Source organism: Atractosteus spatula, chromosome 4 (genome assembly GCF_055471065.1).
Source record: "Atractosteus spatula isolate fAtrSpa1 chromosome 4, fAtrSpa1.hap1, whole genome shotgun sequence".
Taxonomy (NCBI): Eukaryota; Metazoa; Chordata; class Actinopteri; order Semionotiformes; family Lepisosteidae; genus Atractosteus; species Atractosteus spatula.
The window spans coordinates 30,646,470-30,661,344 of NC_142709.1; the positions used below are offsets into that span (position 1 = coordinate 30,646,470).

General features: G+C 38.0%; 1 protein-coding gene across 1 annotated transcript in view; it reads left to right on the forward strand.

The window, feature by feature from the left end:
• The window catches only part of pcca (propionyl-CoA carboxylase subunit alpha), a 164,552-nt gene that overhangs the window by 30,250 nt on the left and 119,427 nt on the right, over positions 1-14,875 (forward strand). The window contains exons 7-10 of the mRNA XM_088913845.1: positions 5,583-5,714; positions 8,257-8,293; positions 9,043-9,121; positions 13,196-13,298. Coding sequence (XP_088769971.1) covers positions 5,583-5,714; positions 8,257-8,293; positions 9,043-9,121; positions 13,196-13,298 — 351 coding nt within the window. The remainder of the gene's footprint in view (positions 1-5,582; positions 5,715-8,256; positions 8,294-9,042; positions 9,122-13,195; positions 13,299-14,875) is intronic.

The following is a 14,875-nucleotide window of genomic DNA, read 5'->3' on the forward strand; positions in this document are numbered from 1 at the left end:
GCGTGCCCGTCACGTTGGCGTGCTGGCCGCGGTGCAGGGTAGGGAATATCTTCAGGCTTATGTCAAACACCGGCAGGCCATTGTAAAACAGATTCATTCTGAAGCCGGGATCATCGCCGCCGAAGAATTGCGTGCCTTCTCCTCCTCATTGCCAATTCTGCACACTGCGCTAGCTGCAGAAATAATGTGTTGTGAACTGCAGCGCAGTCACAGGCGTCTTCTCCCCTGTTGTGACACAGCGCTGTTTCTGCAAGTCATGCATTCCGTAACACAATTAAAAACCTTTTGTTTTAAGTAAGTGTCCTTATAACTGGAGTGTTGAGTATTTTGTGCAACTTTTCATTTTCCTGCTGGGAAAATTAACATCTTAATGAGCCTGTTGTTTACCCCCAAATTCAGGAGATTTTATTCAGGCGTGTTACATTCTGAAATCTGTAATTAAAATTGAAATAAAGGAAAACAAATATCCAACAGTGATCAGATTAATTCAGTTAGAATAAACTGTTTACTTGGTTCTTTTGCCAGTACTATTTTCCTCCCCCTTTTTTTAGAGACCTTGCCTTCTCTGGAAGAGTACTGTGTTTGCGTGTTGTACTTCTCAAATCATTTGTGTGAACTAGTTTTTATTAGTTTTACATTTTCACAAATGGAGGACAAAATTCAAAACGCTTATTCAAGAACAAATCACCTTCAAGTCTGCAACCAAAGGACTCCGATCCAGAATCAGACGGAGGCTCTGTGCAATAAGAATTTGACAGCACCTCAAACCTTCATCTTTCCTGTTCCCTCAGTACATCATGGATCCAAGGACAAGAGAGCTCCCTAGTTGTGAAAGAGCTCTTCGCGGCATCTACACAAGTTCTTATTTGCCTGGTTCTTGTGTGCAGCGATCATGAAAGAGTACATGTAATTCATCTGCTTTTCCTTAGAAATATTGCATTCATTTTTTTTCTGTCTCTTTGCGTTCCACAAATATAATGGGAAGATTTATTTGATCAAAGCATTTCGATTTCTCCAGAGACTCTGGGTTAGAAGACGATTGCATAGAGATTTAACTACAAAGAGTAAATTCGGAAGAAAACAGCAACACAACTGTCTCCGAAGATTTCATTTAAATATCTGTGTTAAATAGCCTCTTAAGGACGAAGCTAGCTACAACACAGTATATTAAAACCTTAATGACTGCGAAGGGAGCATCTTCAAAACTTTATTACGTGTTACCATGGAAATAAAAGCCTCAGTATCTTAATCACTAGTTTATTTCAGGATGGTGGAAGTGAAATGTCTATTGCAAGTTGCTCCTCAAAATTGCTGTCCTTTGCCAGTCTTCAAACCTTATATTACTTTATTTTGTTACAAGGTACAAAAACACTGCAGTCATGGAAATACAATGCATTTAAAATGGAGATAATAGATATACAGAGTGACTTAACTGAGATTCATCCTCTAAATAGGGTACAAAGTAGTTCATTAGTAGTGGTAGAAAGCACAGTAATGAGAAGGAATTATAGATTACATAAAGCTGAGAACAATAGTTGTATAGTTAATTAGTATGTTATTCAGATTTCATTGTCTGCTGTCCGAGAATAATGGTGATATTATATTTATGAATTGTTTCATGAGCCTGTTTATAATGTGAAAAAATTCTGAATGCATTCTGAAAAGGCAGCAACTTGAACAAAGTAATAGTTTTGTTTTCAGAAATTCAAAGTACGTGCTAAGATAATATTCTAGGTGGATACCCTTTGCCTTAACATTTTATGAAAAATAATTTGATTTTATTTTTTTTCTCCATTAACTATTTGAAGTCCTTAAAACTTTAGGTGAAATTGTCAGATTTCACCAATGAGTAAAGATAATACTTGAACTCTCTTGTAGTGAAGCAATGCTTCCTGGTAGAGTTTCACAATAATGGTTGACATAAAAAAATAAGACTAAGGTAACATGTGGGAACAGGTGTTTGGCCACTCTGAAGTTCATCTAAATCTTTTTGAATTTAATTAGCTTTTTCTACAGTGGTTTCTTATCTGCAAACCTGAGTAGATTCCTAACTATACGAGAATCTAAATCCTTGACATATTGATTTATATCATTATATCAGTGATTGTCAGTGAAGAGCAGTGGTCCTAATAAAGGTCCGTGCAGCACTCCATTCAGTGCATTGCCCCAATGAGAACATTCCACCTCTATCTGTAAGTGTCAAGTGATAGCTGTCTATGATGCTTATGTATGAAAATAGATCGCAGGTATCCAAATGTGTTTTTCATATTTTTGTTTATAACTGTAGCAGAAAGCATTTTGTTGTTTTGTGTTGTTGCTTCTGTTCCATACAGCTGTTCCAATTTTATTCTGCAGGAATAAAAGTGAAGTGGTGGCTTAGGTGGAAGTAGTGTCCAATTTTATGAAACATGGTGTTATAGTTGTTTTAACAGCAGTCTACATTTAAACAGCTTAAAACACAAAATTATTTAAACTTTTTTGTTTCTCTTTTACTTTTATGTTTCTGTTTCATATTTCTCCATCTTTATTATAGAGTAGGACAAAATTTTATAGTTCTCCAGTGCAAGATGTAAAAATGTGAAGTTCCAAAAAGAAGTAGCATTTTTCTTTATTTCGATAGAAAGTAGCTCTTGGAACGGAACTGTGAGAAGCATTGTTTAAATTATTTAGAATAATTCGAATTGTTCCTATGAGATGATGAAGGAAACACAAGTTATTAAGTGTTTACAGAGGGAAGTTGAAAAAAGGTATATGATGATTTTTTACCTTTCTTTGCCTGAAGTGCTCCTTTTTAACAAATCCAAATAACAAATTTAGAGGTGGACACTCTAAATTAGGCAAAAAATCGAATTGAAGTTGATTAGCATAAATGAAATTATAATTCTATATTATATTAAAAGCAGAATTTTGGGTCCACTGTCAGAACATATCTGTCATGCAGACTCTTACACCGGGGCGTTAAAGAAACATTGAACTTATCTTCTGTGGAGCTCTTTCCCTTCTGAACGGGAGAGTACCTGAAGGAGACCCAGGACTTATCTGAACCTCAATCCTCCTTAGAAATATTTGTAATATATGTATGTGTGCCTTGTTTCTGCATTTGTGTGGAATGGGGATAAATAGAATTAAACACGAAAAGAAAGAAATAAACCTAAAACCCTTGTACATCTTTGTGAAGCCTAATGTGACATTCCAGAGTACTGAAATATGTATTATGGCTACTGCTGGCAAGGTATGTTCAGGTCTTTCTTGTTCTGCGGATGAGTTATGGCCTAATAAAGGAGAAAAAGGAGGGGATTAAAGTTGATAGGTTTAAGTAAAAGGCCACTGATTCTGTTTGGTGCGTTTATCTGCATGTAATCAGCAGCTACCTCCATTTCCACTGCCAATTTCAACTGTATTGAAGTGATAAGATGGCTTGAAGGAACATCTGCATTCCTGGCTCATTGTGTTGTTGATGGTGCAAGAAAAAGGGATGAGTTAACATGAATCTTAGAAGGCTGTTTAACCTTCTGTTCTCCTCTGGAAATGTAGATGTAATTACATTTGCAGCTAAAAAGGCTTATTCACAGTTTGTACAGTTTAAGGATGCAAATGAAGCATTTTGTGAGCTGCATTGCCTGGAGGAATGTGCAGGAAAGCAGAAAAGATTTGTGGGGATTAGTTCCACAGGTTTCTTTATTATGTAAAGACTGAAGCTTGAATAAAATTGAAGGGGATAGGTGAGTTGAGAGATTTTTTTGAGTCATCTATGTGCCTCAATTACAAGAATTTTCTCTTTTTGCCTTTTTTTTGGGGTGGGGGGGGGGGAGGGACACATCACACAGTGTGGAATGCTATCTGGTGACTGTGAGTTCTTAACACCAGGAAGATGCTTGCTAGACCCCCCACAAACCAATTTGTTTGTTGTAAACAGAAGGCAGAGCGGGGGAAAGTGAAATTTATAAAGACAAGGGGTTTGAGTTGTCAAAAGTCACAACGATGTACATAATCGGTTTGTTGGGCTCTTTGTATCTGATGTATGTGTTTTGCTATTAAATTATGATATGGTGTGCAATGTATGATTCTCCTAGCTAGGTTTTGGTGTAAAAACATACCAATGTCAAAAAAGGAATTATGTAAAAGCATCAGCAAAAGACATAGAATTAAGGTTTTGTTTAGAATTTCTTGTTAATGAGCAATTTAAATGTCCATGTGTGCATTTTATTTGTGATGGATCAGTGTATATTTGCATATTAGAAAGTTTTCAAATCCTATTCTGACTTGAAATATTTTGCTCTCAGTGCCTTAGGTTTCAAATACATTAGTTGCAGTAGCCATTAGGTTTCCTAGAATCCTACAGGCTAATGGCCTAAAATACATTAGTACCTAATTTCTTAATTTTTGAGAGTATGTGTAGGTTAAGGGTAGCTGACTGTATTATAGTACATTTATAATATTTTTAGCATTTATATATAATGGTTTCTTGACAAAGTCCCATATAATTTTACAAAAATTTTTGTGACATTTTTCATTTAGTTGGATTAAATCTGAAGTTTGAAACACTTTAATAATGTCAAAGCAAATGTCAATGGGAAAACTCTCATGGCCACATAGGCTAAAACCTGGTTCTGGTCCTCTTATTAGAGGCCTGAGGCCTAATTACTGCAGGCAGGAAGTGATATCGTTCTGCATCACAAGAACAACAAGAATGAAGAAAGGCCCTTTTTTCACAAAGGCCTTTCACCCTTAAGGGGTGGAAACAATCATTCAAAGCACAATAAGAGAAATCACTCAAAATAATATTCATGCTTGTGTCTTCATCAGTGTATGCATGGACCAACTGTATCTGAATGGTTACCCTTGACAACCTGTATTACTCAATACTAAGCATAAAATGGAGCATTCTCAAACAGTGTTATTTTGTACCTGTCATGTCAGTGGTCCAACAAAAACGAGTTTTTTTAATATACCATAGCAGAAATACCTTTCACCATCAAAATCGCTAGAAAATTCTGGAAAATGTTTTCACACTTTAACCACTTAGTAGTGGTCTGTAATCTGTTATAGTGGTAATTTACCCCCTTATCTGATTTTAGTCCTGATTTATACTCTGCGGACCAATAGTAATTGGTCATTGCCACTAAATTAGCAGTCCTGCAGTGGAAAGTCTAGCACAGCTATGTCAAAGACTATGACTGTAGCCTGCAACATAGCACAGTTAAGATCTTTTTAATTATATCTGGATAGTCTTTTTTGCTTTTAAGATTGTCAAAATGTCAAAAAGTAATTAAGCATCCTCACTCTCTTGCTCCAAGCAAAAACATGAATTTATTTAGAGAAAGGGGAACACAGAGAATCGTGTCGTGTGCCATGACAACAGCGAGCACAATGCTGTGGCCTTCTTCACAGGAGCAGCAGTCACGCACGTGTTTGTTTTAATTAAAGGGCCTGTTTACAGCGTGGATCTTTCCAGTCTGTACAAAAGGGGGGAAATGGGGGTTTTATAAACAATTATTGTTGTGCTTTCCTGTAAGTGTGAATGCTCAGCTGCTGTCTAATATGTTTCTGTTGTAAAGTTAAAGCCTTCATTATCTCCACAGGCAGCAGAAGGTGTCACCTTCATTGGACCTGACACACATGCTATTCAAGCCATGGGAGACAAGATTGAAAGCAAATTAATAGCCAAGAATGCTAAGGTCAACACCATTCCTGGCTTTGATGGGGTGGTCAAGGTGAGGCGATTCTGTTGGATGTATACTGGGGTCCTTATGTTTATTACAGATTTTTAAATGCCCTGCAATGGTCACACAGGAGGAAGTGCTGTATACGCACAAAGCCTTAAAAACCAGTGCATAAAATAAAAAAAGGTTATAAAAGTGTCCATATCTTTTTACAGTGACCAATTCCTATATATTACTTAATCATGGGTGATGGGGGAAATGGGGTGCTTTACATTATTTTATCATTTGTGTTAGGATAATTTGAGTGGTTGAAGGTACAGTTGTATTCAGAGTTGTCAGTGTCATAAAGAAGTTGCATGGTATTTAAAAGAATGATGAAGAAATATTTGTTCCCTGTTGCTGGTGTTACACTGTTACAGAGCTCATTGCAGCACTTGATTAGTTTGAGGCAGGAGAGGTTTGCTTTGTGTCTTTACATCTCCAGTTCCTTTTGACAAATGCTGTAAAATAGATGGTAGACCAGGGTTAAATAGGTGAGCAATCAAGGAGTGAAGGAGCCTATTTAACTTTTGCTCCCTGCTCCTCTCAGAAATAAGGTATGATTTGCAAGAAAAAAAGGCCATTTAAAAAGTTGCCTCCTTTGCTTTAATAGCAGGGCTTTATCAGTCATCACTCCTCATACATTTTGTCCAAGAGACCCTAATTGTCTGCATTTGGCAGGTTTAACACTTCCTGACAGAGTGGCTGTTAAAGAGAAGTGTTCTCGCATAACTGTCACAGACAGGAACAAAGGATTTGCAAATCCCAATGTGTGGAGACCACTAACATTCCAGAATTGCCCTCTCCCTACATTTACATCTCTGAGAATAAATAAAAGAAGATGCCAAAAGAACAGAGATGGGCTGAAAGACATCATATCACAAGAAAACGGTGTTCAGCAGCACTGATCGGCTACATAAACCAAATGTCTATTAGAAATGTCTCATTAGTAAATGTAGATGTTTCCATCCAGCACACAAAAAAGAAAGGGGCACTCACATAACTGATGCTGCTCTCTGGAACTCTTTGAACTTAACAAGCTCTGATTTGTGGAGCAGACAAGTTAATGAAAGGAAATTAAATTTTCTGCCAGCTTCCTTAGCCAGTCGTCTTTTTTTTTGTTTTAACTGAATATTGAAACCTTTAAAAACCTGTTTTCTTAATATTAGTCACGTTGTGTTCTTTTAAGGATACAAAGAACTGAATTTCTGGTTTCAGAATTTTGCTTTGTTAAAAAAAAGTTCCAAACTTTTGACAGCTTTCAGAAGGGATTGCAGTGAAAGCTTTAAAGCCTATCGGGTTTCATTTTAATGTTCATAAGTCAGCTCCTGTTGCTTTAGACACACCAACCAGCTGACAGTTCCTGCACCTAACTCCTTACACATTCCAGCTTATGCACAGTTTTTATTCTGCCAAAGCCTTTGCATAAGGCAATTTACAAACTATTAGTGAACTGCAAAAATAAGTGATATAACAAGGCCAGATAATGTAGTAGTTCACTCTAACCCAAACCCAACAAAATAAGATGCAGAAATGCTTGTAGTACTGAGATCAGTCATAGAATTTATATGTCATATAATAAATAATCTCACATCAAAGATACAGCATAGGCTATGATGTACATGATGCTTAGTTTGTGGTTGTGGAACTTTTGAAGAAATATAGTAGAAGTACTATATTTAAACAGTTTTGGAGACCTTCAGATACTGAAAATGCATGCTGTTTTGTAAGCAAATGCCTGCAGCGTGCATCTTTCTGAAATGTATAAGCACTTATAATAATAATAATCATTCATTGACTTTTCTGTAGCACGAATGCTGTTTTTTGTGCTTGAAAAGTTGTGCATCCTATCAATGTGAAGTTGCACTTTTAAAACTTCAGGAATTTTGTTGGTAGTATTATTTCATCATTTGGTGTTCTATGGAATACTAAAAGGTACTTGGTAGATGATAAAAGCTGATTTTTGCATTTATAGTTAAAGTAAATTGTGTTGTGAAACTGAAATGTGCATCTGTCCATCAAAAGGAAATCAGTGCTTTGTCTTGCTTGTTTGTTTGTTTCCCCTGAGCTGCTGTTTATATTTAGGATCAATTTAAAAAACTTAAAACAATAGAGAATCTACTCCCCCTGCTGACAACATAGAGGACAACAACCCCAGTAGATTTTTCAGGTATTCAGGAACACGTTGGGAGTGACAAGGCTTTCATGACATCTTTGTCATACAAGAAATAAATGAAAAATAATCGGTTTCTCTTGTTTTTAGACAGCTCTACCAAAATGTGCAGAAATGTCCTGTAATTCCAGGAGCTTTTTTCAGCTGATTTTTTTTTTCCTTGTTGTTTTCGAGTGGTGTTGTAAAATTATAATGATGTAGAACTGGCTTTTGCAACTGATGGTATTAATTTTACATTGCCCCAAATGAAAAGGGTCAGAAGGTTGTAAAATCTAACCATAAATGAATCCAAGGAGACAGTAGAGCAATATATAGCTGCCCTGAGGACAATGTGCAAGAGCTGCTGGGATTAATGTTGACTCTTGTTTCCTGCGTCTACAGGATGCAGACCAAGCTGTCAGAATTGCAAGGGAAATTGGTAAGTCCTTGGTTTTAGCTGTTCTGATGTTCTATACGTCTCTTTATGGGGACCATGCTGATTATTCACGTTACTCTTTACAGCAGTGGTGCTGCTTATTATTTGGTGACGTCTTAACAGCTATTTTTTTATTTTAAATTTATGTACATGAAGGTTTACCAGGTGAAAAAGAAATATTCATCTGTTAGACTAAGTTTAACCCCCTAAAACTTGTGTTGCAATCTCATTGCAAGCAAGGTAGCTGGTTCTAATTTTATGTGCTGTGGGTTCACTGATGCCATAGTTATGAGTTTGCTGTCAGACTGTGACAATTTGTATCGGTTTCAGATTAAAATTTAAAATCCAAACATGCGGAATGTTTGCTTGTAATACAAAGTATATCTTCAAGTGTTTTGATATTGTGTGCAGATTGTATTGATTGTTCTTGGTGACCTAACTGAAAACAAACCCATTACAGCTATTTGCACATATCTAAAGTTGGACCTATGTGTTTATATGCCAGATAACATTTGTGCAAGACTTTAGGATGGGAAAAGGTTTCAGCGATCTCTAATTTCCAGATGTTTAAATTAAAATGCACAAGCAGCTGCTGCCTCCCTTGTTTTTTGCGGAAAATGTGTTTTTGGATGTTTTTTTTTTAATAAGTGGTTATTGTCTTCAGTATTATATTGGACATATGGTCAGCTGTCATGTTCACATGACCAAATGATCAAAGCCTGAACTTCTGTCTAATTGTTCCCCACTGATAGGCTACCCCGTCATGATCAAGGCATCAGCAGGTGGTGGAGGGAAAGGCATGAGGATAGCCTGGGATGATGAAGAGACCAGGTGAGACCCTGTCCAAAAATCAAGCCTTGAAAAAATACCCGTTACCCAGCTTCCATCACCACTGCTGCTACCTGTCAGTGAAGAGAGATGACTGAGGGAAGGGGAGACGCAGCAGAGCTTCTCCAGATTTCACAGCTCTGCAGCCTTTGGAACTTTTATCTCGGCAGAGTCATGTCGAGTGCCACAATGGTGTCCTTAGTGTTTCTAAGCTGAAATAGAAATAGATTACATGGTTTGTGTTACTTGTACGTGCTGCTGAATTGGGATTGCAACAAGAAGTACAATGCAAAAGGTGGTAAAAATGTACCAATCAATAGCAAAAAACAATTGAACAATAAATGGATTCAGTAGTTACTCCTGCACTAATTTGTATTGAGTATACTCTCGAAGCTGCACTTTTTGTTGTAATTAGCTATAATTAAGGGAGGCAGTATCTTAGCCTGACTTTAATTTGTGAAGTCCTTGCAAATTTCGATGAGAAGGGAATTTTGCTTGTTTCTGGCACTTCCTAAACATTTGGCAAACATTGCTATTCATTACTTTTGCAAAATTTAAAACCCTGTACTCCGTTCACTGCAATCTGTTCATTTTCTGAACCGGTGAGCTAATCAGCGCTGTTTGGAGAAAAGCTTTGAAGGTTGGTGGAACACGAACGCTGTTCCGCAGTGAGTGTCTCACTGCTTATCGATGGAGGCACATCCTCCCGACCGGAGGTAAAGTCGTATAATGGGAGCGTTGAGCTTAAGGGTCTTTCCTTAGCTTTGGGACTGTACCTTTTGCAAAGCTGTCTTGGCGGGGGGGCACTGCCCCTCAGTTGAATTTTAATTTGATAAATGTTGCCGCCAAAAAAAAGTTCAAAGGGGTCTGTAAGATGGAGAGTGTTGGGGTGGTCCTGTGGGCTGGAACAGGCAGATGACTGGTGTAAACAGAGCCCAGCAGGCATGTTGTTTTTGTTTACACTGTTGGAGAGGGTGCCATTAGACCAAACAGCTAGCGTTGCTTCACATGTTAGTGAAAATCACTGGAATGCCATTCACTCCTGTTTGTCACTGTTTACACAGAGCCAGCTCTCCCAGATGGTCCCTTTTCCCAGCTTTCCTTTTTTTTCCCTCCCTCTCTCCTCTGCCTTCATTAAATCGTCTCGAAGCAGACGGCGTGAAAACTGGGTGGTGAAGGAGCAGAAAACAATTTAGTGGCATTTAAAGACAAAGTGCTCCCATTTGCATTTGCTATCTAATCCAATCTAATCTTGAGCTACATTTTTAATTTGCAAATTCAAAAGAGCTTAAGAGAGGAGGCTAGTCTTAATTAGGTTAGTTATCTGTAGTCTGAATGGATAAAGTACTCACACTGTGGCTGTTTCAAATTAACCTAATTGGATTTTTTCATAGCAAACTTAACGAACAACGGAAAAAAAAAACAACAAAACGCATAAAAGGAGAATGTATCGTTTTTTTGTGCTGGTGTTCACTGAAGGGTTCTCTGTTAGTCATGGTCAAGTTCCCTTTCCTGCTATGTCAAAACAAACAGCGTACCCAAGCAGCTAATTAAAGGGAGACTTCACTGGGCCAGTGGAGTGGTGCTGAGTTTGAGCCGGTGGACAAAGGATGCAGCTGAGGACCCCCTTTTTTTTTTTTCCAAGCTGACCCATTCTCCCTTCACCACTTTCTGATGTCTTCTCGGAGTTGGTGGGCTGATACCCAAATGATAGCTATTGTCAGCTGCCATTGCAGCTCATGAAAGCCTGTGAAGAGAAGGCTCCCATCTGCATTCACAAGGCCATGGGGCTGGATGGGAGTGATAGCATCTCTTTATGTACTTATGCACATGCATAAATCGATACACACATGCGTGAAGGGTCCAGTCATATTTTAAAAAAAATTGCAGCTCCTTAGAAGAGTAGAATTCAGCCTCCTTGGTAGGCTGACTGACTGCAACATCCTCTACTGGTGAGCAAGAGAAGGCTGCCATACATACTCTAGCCGTCTTCATTCCTGCTCTAGACAGCTCTTATCAGTCTCTGGCAAAACAACGACTTTAGGACAAGTCTGCTCATTTTAATATGACTGGGATCTGCGTGCATTTGCAGTGTTCTTATTTAGGCTTGTTCAGCTGTGTGCAAGTTAAAAGAGGCCTAAAATGAGCATACGACATTTCAATATCTAGGTTCTGTGCTTAACTGGTTTTCATGTTATTGTAATGTAAGTGAACCACTACAGCATTTATCAGTAAAAGCAAACAAGTATTCTTCTTACTAAAATCTAGCGCAAAAGTATCATTCTTCATCTGTGGAAAATAAAGCAAATAAATAAAGGACGTTCAGAAACGATTCACAGTTTAAGTAAAGACTGTCTGTTATTTCTTTCATTTTGTAGTGATAATGCAAAGGAGGGGTATTGACCCCATCAGAAATTTTGTCCAATAAATTAAAAATTACATAATTTTGTAATGTTCTCTGTAATTTCCAAAAGTGCACGCGGTCATGGAAATTAATAAGCTCCTTTTTTTCCATGGTGTAGTTTACAAATTCACACTTCTCTGTGAACTGGGATGTGAATTAACATTTTTTTTTCTCAGAGAGGAGTGTGAATGTGTTCCAAGGGGATAGCAAGAATGAGAGAAGTAATGATCCTTCCTTGCTGAGCTCCTTAAATGTATATTTAGAAACAGAATATAAACATTTGCTCAGCTAGGTATTTTTAGTGCATACATTTCTGCATTGCAAAATTCTGCCTTTTACACAATACATCAATACAAAAAGCCCTGGATGTTTTGCTTTTTTTCTGTAAACAAGTATGTTTGTTGGCAATATTCTAAAAACTTGCATTTAATAATGGTATCTTGTGGTCAGTAGCTCTGTTGCAGATATAGTGATGATAATACGGTGCATTGTTTCATTGAGTTTTTCATCTTAATGACTCGATGTCTTTTGATCACAAAAGAAGACCAGACCAGAAGTAGTATAAAACGAGGCTGAATTCTGCCTCTTTTATTCCTTATTATAGTATGTGTTCTTTTGCATCAGGGTGCAAAAGATGGGCTTGCTATTTTTATTTATATAAATGCCTGTCGAGACCTGCGTTATGCATTGTTGTGATGTATAGATTAATTAATTAAGCATATTGATTTATGAAAAAGGATTGAAGAGTGGGGATTTTTATTTAGCATATGCTTCAGTGTGTAAAGATGTGTTAATCCAGAAAAACCAATCTGAGGAATCTAGTGGAATTACTATAAAAGAATGCCTAATAAGTACATGCCTGTTGTTTTTAATCCTTTAATTACCTAGATAAGTCAGTTTAGAACAAACTTTCATTTGCAATAACTTTAGACATGCCCATTTATACAACAGGACAATTACTGGAGAAATCAGTGAAGTACCTTGCTCAGGGATATACTGTAACAGAAACGCTGCTGCTCCTCACTTATGGTGTAGGTTTTAATCCCTAGTTGTTTGACGGCTTTACTGTACATAGTGACTCAAATTGAGGTCTGTTCCTTGCAACCTAATAGTTATTGGGGTTTTGGCTATGGCTCTCAAAACTTTTGTTTCCTCCGTATTCAGGCATGTAATTCTGAAGGATAATTATGGTACTGGGAAGTTTTAGAAATTGAGGCTGTTTAGGTGACCACACATTTTGAAGGTGAGGTTTTCTGAAGTATGTGCAAAAACACTTATATAGTTATATATGAATTTACAATGAGTTACATACCGTATTATTAAAAATGAGTCAAAATATCTTGATGAAGAATTAACTAGGAGCACCCCTTCTTCTTCTCCAGAAAAAAAGATGAGTTTAGAAACCCCCCCCCCAACAGTGATCATGATCCACAAAAAGTGTGTGATACCCTGAGGTGTTGAATTCTTTTCTTGTCCTCTATTTACTTCTTTCAAAAATAAAGACAAGCCCAGAGAAGCAACAATATACAACAATAACAATAGCAAATGTTTTCATTGATGCCGGTGTTTGTGATCCCATTCATATATATGTATATGCACACGCCAGTTCTGTTTAGCTAAGCACATTTCTGCTTTTCAGCATTCAAAAATGATTGTTCTGTCTGTGCTTGCAGGGAAGGTTTTCGCTTTTCTTCCCAAGAAGCAGCTTCAAGTTTCGGAGATGACCGGCTATTGATTGAGAAGTTTATCGATAACCCACGACACATAGAAATACAAGTAAGTCAGTACATGGTCTGGCTAAAGTGCCAGATATTTTGAGATTTATGACTTTGTCATTGAAATTTCTTAATTACCTTAAAATGTTCTCATGCTTCTCATGACATTTTAGTATTATAGAATTTCCCAGTCTAGTCTATTCACTCATAACAATTGATTTGGGTGATGATGTTTTCTCCCCCTCATTTTAACAAGGGTGATACAAGTGTGATGCACTGGGTGCTATCTAGGCAACTCTTGAAAAGCAGCCTGATTGATTTCCGTGATCAGAGAATTCAACAGCCAAGCACCAAGGGAGTTAGGTGGGAGAACCTTGAGGCCTATTTGTAGACCTTTCAGTCTTTCAGATTAAAAATATATTGACATACTGTCCCTGAGAGTTAAGATTACTCATAGCATGGCTTTCATTGAAGCATTCTATTCTAAACATTTACATTTCATGTGCCATAGTCTGGATAGTCTATCATTTACAATGTAAAAACTATTGATTTTTTGACATTTGGAACGCTTGGCATGTGCAGGATGTCCATATCAGAGCCACCGGCTAAGGATCTGCGCCTGTAGCTGGAAGGTTGCTGGTTCGAATCTCACGGCCGGCAGAGGAATCCTATTCTGTTGGGCCCCTAAGCAAGGCCCTTTACCCCAACTGCTCCAGGGGCGCTGTATAAATGGCTGACTCTGCGCTCTGACCCCAGGCTTCTCTTCCTGTCTGTGTCTCAGGAGAGCAAATTGGGGTATGCGAAAAGACAAATTCCTAATACAAGAAATTGTATATGGCCAGTAAAGTGATCTTATCTTATATCATTCTTTGCCGAACTGGATTTTTTATATTTGGTCTTGAATACATCTCTTTAAGCTGATCACTCACTGAAAATGTTTTTAAGAAACAATTAAGCGTTTAGATTAAAAATAAAAAATTTGTGTCCTTTAGTATTTATGGGGAAAGTTCAAGCCATTTAAAAGATACCTTCTGCAGCCTTGCAGACAGGAGCAGGGTAGCGATGCTACTAAACCCTGTATAACAGAGGAGAGCTGGCCTGTAATGTGAGTGATGGTACGTGAGATTATCAGATGTACTGAGGAGCCACAAGGTCCTGGCTGTTACCTGACCTGATGACAGCTTCTGAAGTGAGGCTTGCTGCAGACTCCTGACTGTGTCCCCCTGACAGACCTCCCTGACAGACAAACGGAGACCATGGTTATGTGCTGTCCTCTTGTGGTCTCACTGCAGGACCTGTGATAAGGTGCAGTGAAGTCAATTGCCAATTAATATGAAAGATCATCTATCGATCAATCCATTATCAGACAGCGATTTATTCCTGGTGAAGGTTGTGGCAGACTGGAGCTTATCCTGGACACTCATCTGAATGGGAGGAGACACCAGTCCACTGCTGGGCACATTCTCACACTCACTCTGACACAGGTGCACAAGGACAATTTAGAGGCACCAGATTGCTTAACTGTGTCCATGTCACCATGTCTTTGGATGATGAAAGGAAACCAAAGCCCATGGGCAAAACCCATGTGTATGTCTGATAATCTCACAGTGTGCATGGAATTGACCCCAGGACTAAAAG